Source organism: Heloderma suspectum, chromosome 2 (genome assembly GCF_057233095.1).
Source record: "Heloderma suspectum isolate Gila_16-S chromosome 2, 16-S_ref, whole genome shotgun sequence".
In the NCBI taxonomy this organism is placed as follows: domain Eukaryota; kingdom Metazoa; phylum Chordata; class Lepidosauria; order Squamata; family Helodermatidae; genus Heloderma; species Heloderma suspectum.
The window spans coordinates 363287273-363303606 of NC_139459.1; the positions used below are offsets into that span (position 1 = coordinate 363287273).

The 16334-nt window shown below is 48.1% G+C and overlaps 1 protein-coding gene across 4 annotated transcripts; it reads left to right on the top strand.

The window, feature by feature from the left end:
* The first annotated feature begins 900 nt into the window (after positions 1-900).
* On the top strand, positions 901-14784 carry LOC146355715 (uncharacterized). 4 transcript variants are annotated; one of them, XM_084830711.1, is made up of 6 exons: positions 901-1138; positions 3486-3704; positions 5571-5684; positions 5836-5964; positions 8316-8417; positions 9810-14784. In XM_084830711.1, exons 3-6 carry the CDS (start codon positions 5594-5596, stop codon positions 12116-12118), a joined length of 2631 nt encoding a protein of 876 aa, XP_084686837.1. In that variant the 5' UTR covers positions 901-1138; positions 3486-3704; positions 5571-5593; the 3' UTR covers positions 12119-14784. The 4 variants fall into 4 exon arrangements, with proteins under 4 accessions (XP_084686837.1, XP_084686834.1, XP_084686833.1 ...); XM_084830708.1 differs by lacking the exon at positions 901-1138 and adding an exon at positions 1272-1440; XM_084830709.1 differs by lacking the exon at positions 901-1138 and adding an exon at positions 1439-1694.
* The last annotated feature ends 1550 nt before the right edge of the window (positions 14785-16334 follow it).

Sequence of the window (16334 nt, forward strand, 5' to 3'; positions counted from 1 at the left end):
TTCGCCACTACAAGGCAGTGATCCATGAAGGGGAAGGTGATAATATGTACTGGTAAAGTGTTTTTTTTTTTTAATAAGTTTGATTATTTGAGTAAGCAATATTATCCTAGGTATTTCTAAATTTGTGCATCTTGCTTTACAGGCTCCATGTAGAAAATTTAACACCATGAAATAATTGCTGTAGGGCGCAATCCTATGGGGATAGGCGGCCACCTCCGAACTCAGAGGCGACCACCTATCTGATGCAGGGCAGGAGAAGCACGGAGGGGATCATTCCCTCCACACTTCTCCTGCCCTGCATTTGCGGCTAGATAGCCGATTTCGGCTATCTAGCCATGGGAAGGTGGAGCGGGGGAGGAGGCTGCCAGACAACACATAGGATATGTTGCATTGGCATTTCCCCCTTCCCCGCCCCGGACCACCTCCCAGAACACCCCATTTTGGCCACTTCACGCTCTTCTTCGGAGTGAGGAGTGCGGGGCTGCCTGCAAGGCAGTGCGGAAAGGGGGAAAACTTGGTTCTCCAGGAACCAACCTCGGTGTGCAGGCTCTGAGGTTGGTACCTGGAAAACCAGATATCCTATGATCATCTAGCTGCTGACGAGCAGCCATAGGATTGCTCCCGTAATAAGGAATGTAATTATTGTTTATATATTTTCCCCACTGATGAAGACCAGTTTGGTTGAAATGCATTTGGGACAGAGGCATTGTATATTTGTATAGCCGTTTTTGGAAATCAGTATTGCTATTATGTACGTATGATAAGCTGTTGGATAGCTAATCTGTTGTATTAAACTTTGTATGAAATATCAGTTCCTGTAGTATATTTGCTATATATTTTGATATAAATAATTTCCCTTTAACCTATTTTGTTTCATTGTTTGGGAACGGTTACGGATAGAACTCTTCTACCAGTGAAGCCAAACCCCTACCAATGGGAGAACTGAGCGCATGGATGCGTTTAGTGGGATGGCCTCGCTCACTGGGCATCGACATTCCCTCGGATGAGGGGGGTGAGAATCAATGGAATATAAGAAGCACTTGATGAGGCAGCTGGACTCCATTTCCAGAGGACTTGGGTCGTGTGGAATTCGAACCCACCGCCTGGCGGAGATGCAATTATTCACAAACCCGCGGAGGTCAGAGATGTAGCTTTTGCGTCCTGTTGCCTTTCCGCCGTCTCTCTCTCTCTTTGCAGGCAGCGTCTCCTCGTCTGGCGTTTCCCCCTCGCAGAAATGCTCAAGGGGTTAAACGGAGAGAGCGCTCGTTCCTAGAGAGGATCAGATGTGAGAGGTGGGGAAATGCCAAAAAAAGAAGTAGTTGACCCCCCCCTTCCTGTCCCGCCCCCTCCCTCCTGAGATTTTGGATTTTTGCACGATCTGGCGGAAATTTGGGTTGTGCAGATTGCCAGAACTTGCAATGCAAAGGTTGCAAGGAGCGGGTGAGTTAGAGGAGAGACCTGGGTTCGAGGGAGGGGCGTGGGCGGCGGGAGGAGATCAGCAGACAGCCGGAGCGAGAGGCACTGAGCCGCTCCCCAGACCAAGGGCCCCCCCGCGCAGCGCGTCCTAGCGAAGGCGCCTCGCTGCCGCCCCGCGCTGTTCCATTGAGATCCGGAGGGCAGCGAGTGATCGCACGAAGAGATCAGGATGCGGGGGTGGAAGGGGGCCGCCTCCCAGCAAGATGCAGCGAACAAAGGTTTGTCCAGTGGGCGCACGAGAAGAGCCCCGCTTGATCAGAGCAAAGGCCTGCCTCATTCAGCCTCCGCTTCCCCACCGTGGCCAGCCAGACACCCCAGCGGGGAGCCCCCAAGCAGGGTACGGGCGCAGGAGCGCCGTCTCGCCGTTGTGCCCCCGCAGCTGCCATTCAGGCATATTCTGCCCCTGCACGTGAAGGGTTTATTTAGGGACTGCAACGAGCAGCAGCAGCAGCAGCCAGGGCCGGTGTTCGAGGATAGGCACGGCCGGGCACTTGCTGAGGGCCCGCACCCCTGCAGCGCCCTGGGCTCGCTCTCCTCTTCACTGTTGCGACCTGCTTGCCCCCCTGCCCTTGCCCCTGGCCCAGACAACGGCGGGGGTGCGAAGGAGGAAGAGGAGATGCCGCGGCCTGCTTGCTCGCCGCTTCTCTGCCCGTCAAGCAAGCAACTGGTGGCAGTGATGGGAAAGAGGTCCAGGAACAGCTGGTGACAGTGGGGGTGAGAAGGGGCTCAGTGAGAAGACACTGGGGGAGGGGGCCATTGAGCAGGGCCTGCCAAGGGCCCTCAAGAACCTGGAGCCGACACTGACGGTAGCCGCAAATTCATTTTCCATGAATGTGTTTGATCCCCTTTTAAAACTGTCTAGGCTGATGGCCATCACCAAATCTGGTGGCAGCAAATTCCATAGCATAACGATGCGCAGTTATTGCATATATTGTATGCAGTTATTGTATATCTTGTATACGGGCCATTGTATGCAGAACAACAAGAGTCCAGTGGCACATTTGAAGACGAACAGATTTGCTGCAGTAAATCTTTGGAGGTGCCACAAGACTCTCTTGTTATTCTTACAGGACTTAACTTGCATACCCGTCCGCAGTTGGCCGTGGATGCTGTGTGCCTGTTTGTTATGTAGCGTTTTCCAGCTGTACATTTCTCTAGATGGAAGGCATCTCCAGCGCTCAAAAAATCACTGTTCCAAAATAGCATTTGAATACAAGAAGGGTGCAATAGCGTCAGGATGAACCAAAGCAATTATCTTGCTGGAAGGATGTGCCATCTGATTTCTGCTTTGCTCCAGTCATAAGAACATAAGAAAGGCCATGTGGGATCAGGCCAAGGGTCCATCTAGTCCAGCATTCTGTTCACACAGTGGCCGACCAGCTTCCCACAAGCAGGTCATGAGTGCAACAACACCCTCTTGCCCAATTCGTGATTCCACCAGTTCCCCATTCTTTTGCCCTTTCTTACAAGAGGAGCAGTGAGAATATGACCTGAGAGGTCATGCCAATTGTATCGGCATGAAAGGTTTTTGCTGTTTTAGTGCATTGTGTTCATATTTTTATTGTGTTGGGCTTTCTGCTTTTCTAAAGCACCTCAAAAAGGCTTCACCCTGGAGGGCGGTATAAAAATATTTTAAATAAATAAGTAAATCCTGTCTGTCCCCTACAGACAGCATTTCCGTGGCAGCACGAGGCTCATGGAACTATCTTCCTCAAGAGATTTCACCTCGCCCTGTCCCTGCTTTGTCCTTTTGCTGGCTAGGCAGAGATTTTTTTTGTTTAGGCAAGCGTTCGAGTTGCCTTCGATGTGATGTTTTTTGGATCTTTGTTTTTGTTGCTCTGCTGTGGTTTAGTCTGATACGGTATTATTCTGCTTTAAATTATTTTTTGTATTGCTTTTAGCTTTTTTTTTTAAAGCTCCCTTGAGCGCTCTGTTGCAGTGGAAAGGCGGGGGGGGGGCATTATGATCTGGGTAAATAAATATGATAATAATACTGACCTACCTTACAGGGTTGTTGCAAGAACTAATGCATGTGACATGTTTGGAGCCCAGAAAACTGCTATTGGGCGTGTAAACGGCTGTGTGGGAGACGTACCTGGAAGGAGTGAAGAAAGTGCACATCACTCCTGGCACCTGTTGCCAGAGAGACTGGAATGTTGGGAGGAAGGAGAGTGGCAGTTAAACCGTGGAGAAGGACAGAAGAGGAAGTGCGGCCAGTGCAAGCCACGGTCAGATGGTGTCGCAGTCTGGGATGAGTGTTTGAAACCCAAACAAACGCTTAAGGTTTAAACAACTGCATGGGTTGGATCCACACTTAGAACTGGTCCACATGTAACGACAACTCAGAGTACCAGTTGGGTATAGGTTGTCATTGAATCGTGGATTGCTGTTGAATCTTGAATTGTCATTATGTGCAAACCCTGCACTATGGTTGTGGGTGTTAACCACAAGCAACCCCGTAGTTCACAATTCAACAACAAACCGTGGATTCTCTTCCTGGGTTGTTTCGTGGTTAACAATCCATAGTTAAACCATACTGCAGGATTCACATGTAACAACCCACTTTTGGGTTTGTGGGTTGTCAATTGTCAACCCACAATTGACAACCCACGATTCAATGACAGCCCATACTCTGGGTTGTCATTACATGTGAACTAGGCCTTAGTCGTACTTAGAGTTGGCCTATTGAAATCAATGCGACTTAAGTTAGCCATCATTAACGATTCCAATGGATATGCTCCAAGGGAGCTTCCAGACAGACAGCTCCTAGTGTACTGTTCCCAACCAGTGTCTGGGCTTTTGTACAATAAAAGCCTCATTAGGAAGCACCCTAAGTTTGACTAAGTCTGGATCCAACCTCATAAAAGTAAATTATTTCCTTTTGATATCAGATCACTTCAGAATCAAGCCTTCCCCAGCCCAGTGCCCTCCAGATGTGTTGGGCTGCAATACCTGGCATCCCCAGCCAACATGGGCAGTGGGCCTACTGGCTGGGGATGAGGGGCACTGTGGTTGGGGAAGGCTGCTGTTACTCTTCCTATACAATATGCGGACACTTTCATCTTCTGTGTTAACTGAGTCCTGCTCAGTGTTGCCCAGCTGCCACAATGGTTTGATATTCCTGTCCTGGTTTCCTGGTTCACACATAATGGCAACCCAGACTATGGCTTGTTGTTGAATCGTAGGTTGTCATTACATGCAAACCCTGCACTATGGTTTAACTGTGGGTTATTAACCACCAACAACCCTGGAAGAGAACCTGTGGTTTGTTGTTGGGTTGTGAACTCTGCATGTAACAACAACCCATAATTCAATAACAACCCATACTCAACTCGTACGTTGGGTTGTCATTACGTGCGAACCAGGTGTTAGGCTACAGGCTAGACTAAACTCTGCTGCCAGCTTCTGTCATGGGATTGCAGCTCCTATCTCAACAAATAGACCTTAAAGGATCCCAGGCCCAGCCACAGTGGCGTTCCCCCTTTCTTTCACCAGCTTCACACCTCTCTCCTCCTCCTCTGTGCTCTCTCCTGGCCCTTCTTCTCCGTCTCCAGGTGCACCTGCCACACCAGCCCGCTTGTGGCTGTGAAGAACTTGCTCTCCAATTCTGATTGTAAAAATGACAAAAGAGACTTGTGCCACCCTAAAGCCTTTAAGACTGGGGTGGGCAACAGGCAGGCCACATGGGCCCCTTCCCCCGACTGTTTCTGCTGCTGCTGCTGCCAGATTTGCCACGGCTGCAGTGAAAAAAGCAGCTTTTAAAAAAGAAAACAAGGTGCACAGACAGCACTCTTGGAAGCATGATTCTGCTTTTAAACATGGTGCACCCTCCTCATGCACATTGTTTCCTTCTAAAACTGCTGCTGTTTTAGAAGGGGGGTCACCGCAGCAATTTTGGCAGCAGTGGGGCAAATTTTGGTGGAGGTCGGGTGTGGCCCCCGTGGGTTCCAGGGTGGGCTGGTGTGCCCCCAGCCCCCAGCCACACCTGCTTTAAAATAACACAAGACTGTTAGTTGTTATTGCTGCAACAAACTAACACTGTTACTCCTCTGGAAGTTCTTCTGATTGTGTCTGTTTCTTTCCTTTGTCCTCAGGTTTTCCTCTTCCCGAACCTGACATGAACTCCCGACGTGACCATGGAGAACATCCATGGATTTCAGATCTTCCAGCCAAGAAGGAGAAAGAGATGCCATTGGACAGTGGATTAGGTGAGAGATCAAATAAGCTAACACAGAGAGAGCAATTTGTTTTGGGACAAAGCTCTGAGATTGCCACAGAAAACTGTCAACCATCTCTCCTCCACCCCAGGGAAGGATAGCACCCTTGACCCTTTTCATCACGTTTGCTTTTTCCGATCAGAGTTTCCTGATGTGATAATAAAGGTGGAACAAGAAGATGAGCTGTGGCTGCCAGTAAAATCGGAACAAGAAGAGAAGCCCTTGAACCTGCCTGTCCAGGAAAGAGAAACCTTACCAGGTACCCCCTCAGGTGAGGAATTGGCTTGCCTCTGTCTCACCTCTCGATCAAACACTCCTGCCTCGCTCTCTCAGAATCCATGCAGGGCATTATTGTTGAACGGTCTGTCTGGTCACCAGGACCCACTCCTGAAAAATCCAGATCCTCCGCACAACAGGTTCTGATGGATTCCTTTTTCATTGGTCCAGCTAAGCCCCGTTTGTGTATGCGAAAAAAAAGAACAAGCCATATGGGGTTTACTTTTCACTGAGGTAACAAATTTGTGTCTCGGCTGTACTACCCAGCCAGTGGGGTTTGTATGACTGGACCCACCCCCATCTCTCTCTCTCTCATATATATCTGTATGTATATATATGCAAGGTTACATTATTATCATATAAAGCCCTAAACAACTTGGGACCAGGATACCTGGCAGACCGCCTTTCCCTTATACATACCCAGCTGACATCTAAGATCAGAGGCGGCCTTGCTGGTCATTCCAAAATGAACGGAATGTCGCCATGAAGAACCCCGAAGGCACCCACACCCTCCCCCATGCAGTTTGGGAGGAAGAAGAGGTGGCATCTTTTAAACGCCTCCTGAAAACACCTTTTCACGCAGGATGAACATAATAAACTGCGGCTGGTCACTCAGGGAACGCCTCTCAGAATGACCACGTCTTCAGGAGGCCCCAAAAGCAACACAACGTTGGCGCCTGCCTGACCTCCAGAGGCAGGGATTATCTTATGCCTTGTTAAGTTGTATTTTATGGTTTTAATGGTGAATTGGCCAGAGAGCCTCATCTAACGGGCAGTATAAAAATGCAGTGAATGAATGTCAAGCAGGGATGCAGAACCTCTTTATGCCCGAGGGCCAAATTCCACTTCAGAGAAACTTTTGGGGGCTGCATTCCAGTGGTGGGTGGGGATGAAAACAAAAGGGGGAGTAGTCAAAGGGGCAGAACCAAAATACCAAAAAGACCTGTGTATTTTAGCTTAAAAGCTCTTACTGCCTCAGGAGAAGCATTTTCAGCCTTTTAGAACCAGGGAAAACTGCAAAAACCAGGAAACCAACAATCAATCCATGTTAAAGGGAAAGGGGTATAGCTAGCAGAAGGGGTGTAGCCTTCCAGGAAATCCCACGTGCTGTTCAGAGGCAAAAAATGTAACGTCTTTTAAACACCTCCTGGAAACACACCTTTCACACAGGCTTTCCTTCAGATTGGCCTGAGGTTCCGTACCCCTAATATAAAGGGGTACCTTTACCTTCACCAGCCCATGGGGGCCCAAAGAACAAGAGTTCTGGGAGCCCCTCTCAGAAGATCCCTTATTTGAGACCTTCTGTAGCTGGGAACCATAACAAGTGTTACCAGTACCAAATTTGTTTGGGTTGCTTGTGTTTCACCATACTTTGGGGCAGTGAAAGCTATGATCTAGAGGAATGTTGGGCTTTCCTGTGCCTGAGGTCTTGAAGCAAAGGTACTTTGGGTTGGTCTATAGCTTTCCTATGTCAAGCAGGGAATTGACTAGCTGGCTGACAAGGCACCCACCAACACTGGGATTCTGGGCTTGTCTGGGACTCAAATCCCTAAAGTTGCACAAAAGGGAGATTCCCTCTGGTCATATCTGGAGTGAGGAATGTGATCATCCAACTCAAGAGAAACCATTAGATCTCGGGAGGGATGATGGACTCTTCTCAGAAATGAGTTGTTCGAGGTCAAGATCTCATTCCAGACCACTTTGTCATATGAGCAAAGGTACACTGTGGTTGGGGAACCTCTCTCAACCTGAGGGCCAAATCCAATTTTGGAGAAGCCCTCGGGGGCCACATTCCCAGGGTGGACGGGGCCAGAGGCAAAAGGGTGGGGCCCCAAATTAAAACAAAATCATAGCATATTGCAGCTTAAAGCTCTTCCTGCCAGTAAACTAAGCCTGAGGAGAAGCATTTCGACCCTTTAGAACAGGGAGAACTTTGCACAAAAGCTGGGAAACCACCACTGATTGGTGGTCAGGGGAAAGGGGGTGGGGCCAGGGAAGGGTGGGACGTCCTTTTGGGGAAGCCTGGAGGGATAGATTTGGACCCCACGGCTAAGGTTCCCCACCCCTGAAGTAGTGGCTGGAGAGATTGAGCCATGAATCAGGAAGTTCTCGGGTTGAATCTGACCTTTTCATGAAATCACAAGGCAGCCTCATGTAGGCCGTTCTTGCCTCAGCCTCGGCCCCCACCACCCACCCAGCCCACATCCACAATATGGGGAATGATAACACTGGCTTACCTTGCAGAGCTGTTGTAAGGCTCACAGCTAGATGTTGGATGGGAAGTACTTTCAACACCAAAAAGTGCTGTAAAAATGTTACGTATTACGATGTTTTTCCTTGGGCCAGGGTTTCCTGCTGTGATAATAAAGAAGGAAGAAGATGAAGACCTGTGGGCGCTGTATCGCCAGAGCTCTGAGGAAAATGAAGCCTTCCCACCTGCCCGTTCAGGTGAGAGGTTTGCGTAGCTATGTCTTTTATCCCTAAATACGACATCATTTGTGTCCTCGCAGTTGGCGGCGGGGGAATTACGCTCTTCCAATGTTGTAAGTAATATAACTGTTCAGAGAAACAGGTCAGCCGTTTTTACTGAATTCTACTTTCTGGATTCAAAATCATGTTTGTGCAGGGATTTTTATTAGTGGCTCTGTGCACCCCAGAAGTGCAGAGCAAGGTCAGGACTGGAGGGGTGCTCTTTAATAATAGTAATACTAAATAGTAGTGGCTCTCAGAACCAGGGACTACTACAGTAGAGGGAGGCTTTATAATGGACAATGCATGATCTGGCCCTCAGATAGTCACATTTTTTATTCTTTATTTCATTCACCCAGCATTCTGTTCACACAGTGGCCAACCAGCTGCCTGTGGGAAACCCAAAAGTAGGGCATGAGTGCAAGAACACCCTCCCGCCCATGTTCCCCAGCAACTGGCATACTGCCTCTGATACTGGCGGTAGCACAGAGCCATCAGGACGAGTAGCCATTGATAGCCATCTCCTCCATTGTCTTTTAAAGCCATCCAAATTGGTGGCCATCTTGTAATTAGCCAAAGCGCTCAGGGCAACATTCACAATAAAGGCAAATGCAATAAAACCAATGATAAAGCACATTTAAAGAATTGTGTTAAAAGCAGCAACAATAATTCAGCATAATTTTAAAAACATAAATTTAAAAGCAGTGGAGAAACATGGAGAAAGATGATTTTAAAATGCGGCATTGAACATATCATTACAAATAGAGCAAGCAGCAATCCAAAATTCTTTTAAAAGGCCTAGGAGAATACAAAGGTGTTTGCCTGGTGTCAAAAACTCAACAAAGTAGGTGCCAGGTGGACCTCTCTAGAAAGGGTATTCACAATTTGGGAGCCACCTCCAAAGAAGCCTGCTCACGAGTAGCCACCCATTGAATCTCAGTGTGCAAGGGCACTTGGAGCAGGGCCTCAGGTGACAATCTCAGAGCACAGGGAAGAGGTGTTCCTTTCCCTACTGTGGCCCCAAGCTGTGAATGGCTTTATGAGATTGGAAACAAACCAGGAACCTCCTTCCCTAGGCTCTGTTTCTGAAGTTTAAAAGACAAGCACCGACCTCTATACACGTGCATCCTTCCCACTTGATGGCACATATGCAGGTTTTGTATCCAGAGATGAATACTGTTAACAAGTGTGCGAATCGGCCCTGAACTGGAGAATGTCGGACATGTTATTGTTAAAAGAATACCACTGTGCAGTTTTCTCTTCCTCACAGACGGTACCACAGAGTGTGGTACACGCCAGATCCTTTTCAACTAAGGTTTCTGGCAGCTGATTTTGCTTGTTCACATTGTGGTTCTCTTTTTATTCCCGCAGAAGAGGGGCACATTAGAAGCTACATGGGAGAGAAAGAGAATAAATGTTCTGACTGTGGGAAAAGCTTCACTCAGAGGTCTAGCCTGGTCCGACATGAGAAAACACATACGGGAGAGAAGCCATATCAGTGCAACGAGTGTGGGAGGAGCTTCAGTCAGAGGTCTATCCTGACCAGACACGAGAGAACCCATACGGGAGAGAAACCCTACAAATGCTCAGAGTGTGGCAAAAGCTTCCGCCACAAATCAGCGCTTCTCAGGCATGAGAAGATGGAAGCAGGGGAGAGGCCCTACGAATGCTCCCACTGTGGAAAGGGCTTCATTCAAAGGTCAAACTTCCTCATCCACGAGAGAATCCATACAGGCGAGAAACCATACCTGTGCTCAGACTGTGGGAAAAGCTTTGTGCAAAGGTGGCACCTTCTCATCCACGAGATGACACATAAGCAAGAGGAGCTCCATGAGTGCTCAAAGTGTGGGAAGAGGTTCAGTCACAGCTTAAGCCTTCTCATTCACGAAAGAAGCCACATGGGAGAGAAAGTGTATCAGTGCTCGGATTGTGGGAAAAGCTTCACTCAGCGGTCTAGCCTTGTCCGACATGAGAAAACGCACACGGGAGAGAAGCCGTATAAATGCTCCGAGTGTGGGAGAAGCTTCAGTCAGAGGTCTGTCCTGACCAGACACGAGAGAACCCACACAGGAGAGAAACCTTACAAATGCTCGGAGTGTGGAAAAAGCTTCCGCCACAAGTCGGCGCTTCTCAGGCACAAGAAGATGGAAGCAGGGGAGAGACCCTATAAATGCTTACAGTGTGGAAAGGGCTTCATTCAGAGGTCAAACTTCCTCATCCATGAGAGAATCCATACTGGCGAGAAACCGTATCAGTGCTCCGACTGTGGGAAACGCTTTGTTCAAAGGTCGCACCTTCTCGTCCATGAGATGACACATAAGCCAGAGGAGTCCTATCAGTGCCCAAAGTGCGGGAAAAAGTTCAATCACAGCTTAAGCCTGGTTATCCACGAAAGGAGCCACACGGGAGAGAAACCATATCAGTGTGCTGCCTGCGGGAAAAGCTTCATTGACAAATCAAGCCTTATCAGACATGAGAGGGCGCATCGAGGAGAGAGGCCATATACCTGCTCAGACTGTGGAAAAAGCTTCAGTTATAGGTCGGCTCTCATCAGGCATGAGAAAACCCAAGCGGGAGGGAAACCATATTGGTTCTCAGCCTGTGGGAAAAGCATCATTCAGAAATTAAAGCTCCTTGCGCATGAGAGGCCCCGTAATGGAGACAACCTGTACAATTGCTCTTACTGTGGAAGAGGCTACACTCTGAAGTACAAGCTTCTCATACATGAGCGAGCCCACACAAAAAAGAAACCGTACAAATGTTCGGAGTGTGGGAAAAGCTTCAGCCAGAGATCCAACTTCATTGTGCACGAGAGGACCCATACAGGGGAGAAACCCCATCAATGCTCTGACTGCGGGAGGCCCTTCAACGACTGGCGCAACCTCCTGAAGCACAAGAAGACCCACACGGGAGAAAAGCCTTATCGCTGCGGTGACTGCGGGAAAAGCTTCACGAACAAGTCAACCCTTGTCGTGCACAAGAGGACCCACACGGGGGAAAAGCCATACAAGTGCACTGGCTGCGGGAAAGGCTTCACCAGCAAATCAAGCCTGATCAAGCACGAGCGGACCCACACGGGCGAGAAACCGCATGCATGCTCAGAATGCGGGAAAAGCTTCATCCAGAAATCGAACCTTCTCAGGCATGAGAGGACCCACAAAGGAGAGAGTGTGCCTCCATTCTCAGTTTGTGGGGAGACTTCCAGGTGTAACCCGACCTTAGTTAGGTGCACGGGAGCCCACATGGGGGAGAAACCACACAAATGCATCGAGTGTGGGAAGGGCTTCAACGAAAGACGCAACCTGGTTGTGCATGAGCGAACCCACACAGGGGAGAGACCCTACAAGTGCACCCACTGTGGGAAAACGTTCACCAACAAAACAACCCTCGTGGTCCACAAGAGGACTCACACAGGAGAGAAACCGTACAACTGCTCATCCTGCGGGAAAAGTTTTCCTTACAAGTCGAGCCTGATCAAACACAAGAGAACCCACACAGGGGAGAAGCCGTACACATGTGCCAGTTGCGGGAAAGGATTCAACCAGAGTGCCAATTTGTTTGCGCATGAGAGAACTCACACGGGAGAGAAGCCGTTTAAATGCTCAGACTGTGGGAAAAGTTTCAGCGACAGATCCAACCTCATTAGACACCAAAAAAGTCACACAGGAGAGCTGTTCTAGAAAGGGTTGGTGAGATGGGGAAAACCCCTGAGACAGATAGTTCTTGCTAGGCATCATAAGAAATGCACAGAAGACAACACTACAGGCTGTTTGCACTTTCTGTTGTATGGTGACACTTTTCCTGAAGTATACCATGTTAGCCTGCCGAGGGGTGGGGGTGGAGTTTGCATATTTGAATGCTCCCTCACCTGGGGGGTGGGGAGAGACAGAGAAACAAATCTCCCTTCACCTAGAAAAAAATGTATGTTCTGTTACCTCTGTTATTGTTTTCCCCATATAACTTAATTACAGTATTTCAGAATGAAAACTTCTAACACAGCTAGACGTTTAATTACCCACATGTCAGTTAATTGTATAGATAAAATGTGAACTACAGAAAATAAATAAAGGTAAGAAATTAAATACAAGGGAATGCTCACAGGCAATAACGTTTGATTGGGCTGGCTATATAGGTATAGGTATGAGGGGAAACAGTAGGAAGTGGGGTGGGGAACTTGAGTCTCTCTTTTTGTGCAAATCTGAAATTAGATGTTTTCTGTTCTCCCCCACTCCGCCCCATGCTTGGCGTTGCAGTTGCTGTTCTTTTGCCATCGGGCTCCTTCTCTTCAGATCATCCTGAAGCAGTTTACATCACCCCCCGGGAGGGGAGGGCAGTTAAGCCAAGGCTGTCCAACCACCCTGAAGTAAATCAACGGGGGCTGGCATCTGCCTCTCAACTCGTCAGAGCGTCACATCTCATGACCACTTCCCAATGTCGTTACAGTGATTTCCTCAGGCTTGGATCCTGCACCCTGGGATGCAGCAAAACCCTGGTGCGATGCCCCACTTGATGTGCCAGTTGTACGGTGGCATGAAGCCCATGTGCAAATGCTCCAGAGCAGACCCACCTTCGGAAGTCTCACGCTGGTCCGTTGGGGCAGACGACGGGGGGCCTTGAAAAAAATGACCTCTGAAATGTTTGATTCATCAGCCATCTGCATCCAGAGATTTCCCTGGCTTTCAAGGATACAGAAAGGAATATGTTGTTAATACCTGGGTTTGGCATTAATTTAATACTCGGAGGGCAGTATCTGACAAGGTCATTGCCGTCTCACTGATCGCGTTGTGCCAGTGGGACCACCCGTTGGCAACAGGGAGTTGGCACTTCATAAAGGAACCCCGTAAATGAGCAGAAAAGCTTGTTTCTGGATCGGGGTAGATCAGCAGCGATCCCTTCTGCGAGCTCCGTGGCCCCGTTCTCAATACCAGCGCTCTGCTCGTTGGGGGTCGCTTTAACAACTGCTAGCTCCTGTTGCGCAAGCGGTGGGTCCTGCTGGTGCGCAGGCAGCATAGGATGCCGCCCAGAAGGCTGTGCTCACGGTTAGTCTAACTTAAGTCCCATTCATCTCAGTGGGTCTGCCCTAAGTAGGACTAACATTGGCTACAACCCAGTGTTTGGTGTGTGCCACAGAATCAGGGAAGTGTAGCAGAAGAACAGCCCCCCCCCCCTTGGCGCTCGTGTTTGTGTATTGCTGAGAGGATGTTTGTTGCATTGATTTTATTCTCTGCCTTTTAAGTTATTGTTTATAGTTGTATTTTATTGTTTCGCTATTGTAAGCTGTCCAAAGAACTTTGTTATTGGGTGGCCTTTAAGTACTGCTATAATTTTGTAAAGAAATTAAAAGAACCAAGTTTCTTATGGCTGTCAACACACGGGCTTGAAAGTGTTTGGGGAATGCCAGCTGCGATTGCCGGAGCAAGGTTTATTTCCATTGGTTGGCAGCAAATCTCCAGTTCCACACAAAATTCCCTGCCCTTCCCCATGACTAACAAAACAAGAATAAATTATGCAAAATCAAATATTATGCAAATTGTCTAATATTTATGATTTATATCAGGCATGGAATTTGGATTGCGTTGGTCAAGATTTTTTTTTTTTAAGAATGGGCTACAGACAACCCTCTTAACAGTTCTATGCCTAAAAAACGTATTTCTAAACTCAAATAGCAGTAGGCATAAGAAGTCTGAATATGTTCGCTGGAACCAGTACTCTTACCTTATGCTAAAGATGAAAGCTGTTTGTCTGTCCGTCTGTAATATTGGTCTGTCCTGTGCTCCGTTATCATCATTATGGTCTGTCTGGATGCCATGCTAGAAATGTGTTCTTTATGGCCTTGTTCTCATGAACAACAGGGGAGGTAAACCTGTTAATTGACTGTACCATTTCAGAGGTGGGGACTCACACGACTGAACGTTCCTCTTTATGAGAAAAAAAAATCCCCTGCACATGGAGAACTAGCATGTCAGGAAGAGAGCTAAGCTAGGGCCATACTCCCTGACATGCCAGTTTTCTGCCTGCAGGAAGTTGGTTTTTTTTAATGGAAAATCATGTGAGCCCCCCGCCCACCCCATGGTTGAAATAGTTCAGTCCAGAAACAGGTTTATCACCTCATAGGTCTATGTCAGTGCATTTTCTATAGTATGCCTCCTGAAAGTGTTTTGTTCATACTTTGTTAATACTGTAATTATAATCGCCGGAGTACCTCACCCCCCGCCCCCCATGTTTGTAAGGTGTGAGAAAGAGAGAGGCTAAGAGCAGCCACTGGGAACCACCTCTGAAGTGTACTGGTTAATTATAGTAGTTCTGAACATTTATGCAACTTCTAATAAAAGCCACTTGACATTTTTATTTATTGGATTTGTAGTCCACTCTGTCCAAAAGACTCAATTTTATTTATTTATTTATTTATTTATTAAATTTCTTAATCGCCCATCTGGCCAGTCACCTGGCCACTCTGGGCAATGTACAATGGTACAATTTAAAACAGTAAAATTATACATTAAAACATTTAAAAATACCCTAACCCACCCCAAATGCCTGCCTGAATAACCAAGTTTTCAGTGCGCGGTGGAAGCTCATAAAAGCATGGCGGAGTTCCCTAGGAAGGGAGTTCCACAGAATGGGGGCCACCACAGAGAAGGCCCTCTCCCTCGTCCTCACCAGCCTAGCTGTCCTGGCTGATGGGACAGAGAGAAGGCCATCCGAGGCTGATCTTGTTAAGCGGCCTGTCTGGTGTTGCTGGAGGCTCTCCTTGAGATAGGCTGGGCCGGAACAGCATAGGGATTTAAAGGTCAAACCCAACACCTTGAATTTGGCCCGGAAAACAACTGGTAACTAGTGCAACTCCTTCAGCACCGGGGTGATGTGATCACACCGGCGCCTGCCTTCGAGGCAAATTGTCCAGCTAAGTCCAACATGGTTGCATTTAATTTCAAAAGGAAACTTATTTGTTTATTCATTATGAGTTCTAGAAAAAACCCTGAGGAGAAGGCTGAATGGGACAGAGTGAATGGCGACCCATGGGGGGGGGCAGGTGTAAGCACTGCTGGTGCTGCCAACCCATTTGCTCTGTCCCCTTGTGCCACCTCTATAAGGTTTAAAAAATAACACCAACACCTGTCAGGAATATTTGTGCAATTCTTTGGACTGGGAAATATACGCAAATTTAATGGCTAAGTAAAGGGAGGGAATTTTGCACAAATTTAATGTCTGGGAAGTAAATGGAGGGGAAATTTGCACACCTACAGTAATGGAGTGGTTAATGCAGGTGCACAGATTTCCCCTTCATTTACTTCCCAGCCATTACACTTGTGCACATTTCTGGTTGGTTGGTTGTTTTACAGCTGTCGGGGAACTGCAGTAACCGCAGCAGTGAGCACTCTGAAAAGGAGCCGCTAAAAGAGAGTGGGGAGCCAACCTCTCCTCCTTCTGGAGTAACCAGAGCTTCAGGGAAGTGCTGGAAAGGTGGGAGGCACTGAGAAATGTCAGTGCGACACTTAGAAGCAACAGGATCACATTGCCGAGGGGGGGATGGTGTGTGTGTGTGTGTGTGTGTGCGCGTGCGCGCACGCCCCCCCCCCCGCTTTGGTGCATCTGCTTTTGCTGTTTCCCCCCGCTTTTCAGTGCGTTCCAGTTGACAACTTGGCATTTGGACCCTGGCAACTGTAGGCAAATTCGCCTATATGCAGTCTTGCCTTGTCAGTTTCCATGTCTGTTACCTTCTCCACTTCCCCAGTCCCTTCCACAGCTGAAACATACAAGGAAATAGACCAGAAAAGGCCTCACGTATTGGACAACTGTAAGAGCGTGCTTGCAACAGACCACCCACCCCAAATTATGAACACAATCGCACAATTTTCTGGGGCCAAAAAGAAAAGAAAAAAATACAACTCCAGG

Excerpts from the sequence above, each read along its gene's own strand:
- LOC146355715 (XM_084830707.1), top strand. The coding sequence starts at position 1,419 with ATGCAAAGGTTGCAAGGAGCGG. Across the intron at positions 1,441-5,570 it reads GCAAAGGTTGCAAGGAGCGG|GTTTTCCTCTTCCCGAACCT; the intron begins GTGAGTTAGAGG and ends CTTTGTCCTCAG. Across the intron at positions 5,965-8,315 it reads CTTACCAGGTACCCCCTCAG|GGTTTCCTGCTGTGATAATA; the intron begins GTGAGGAATTGG and ends TCCTTGGGCCAG.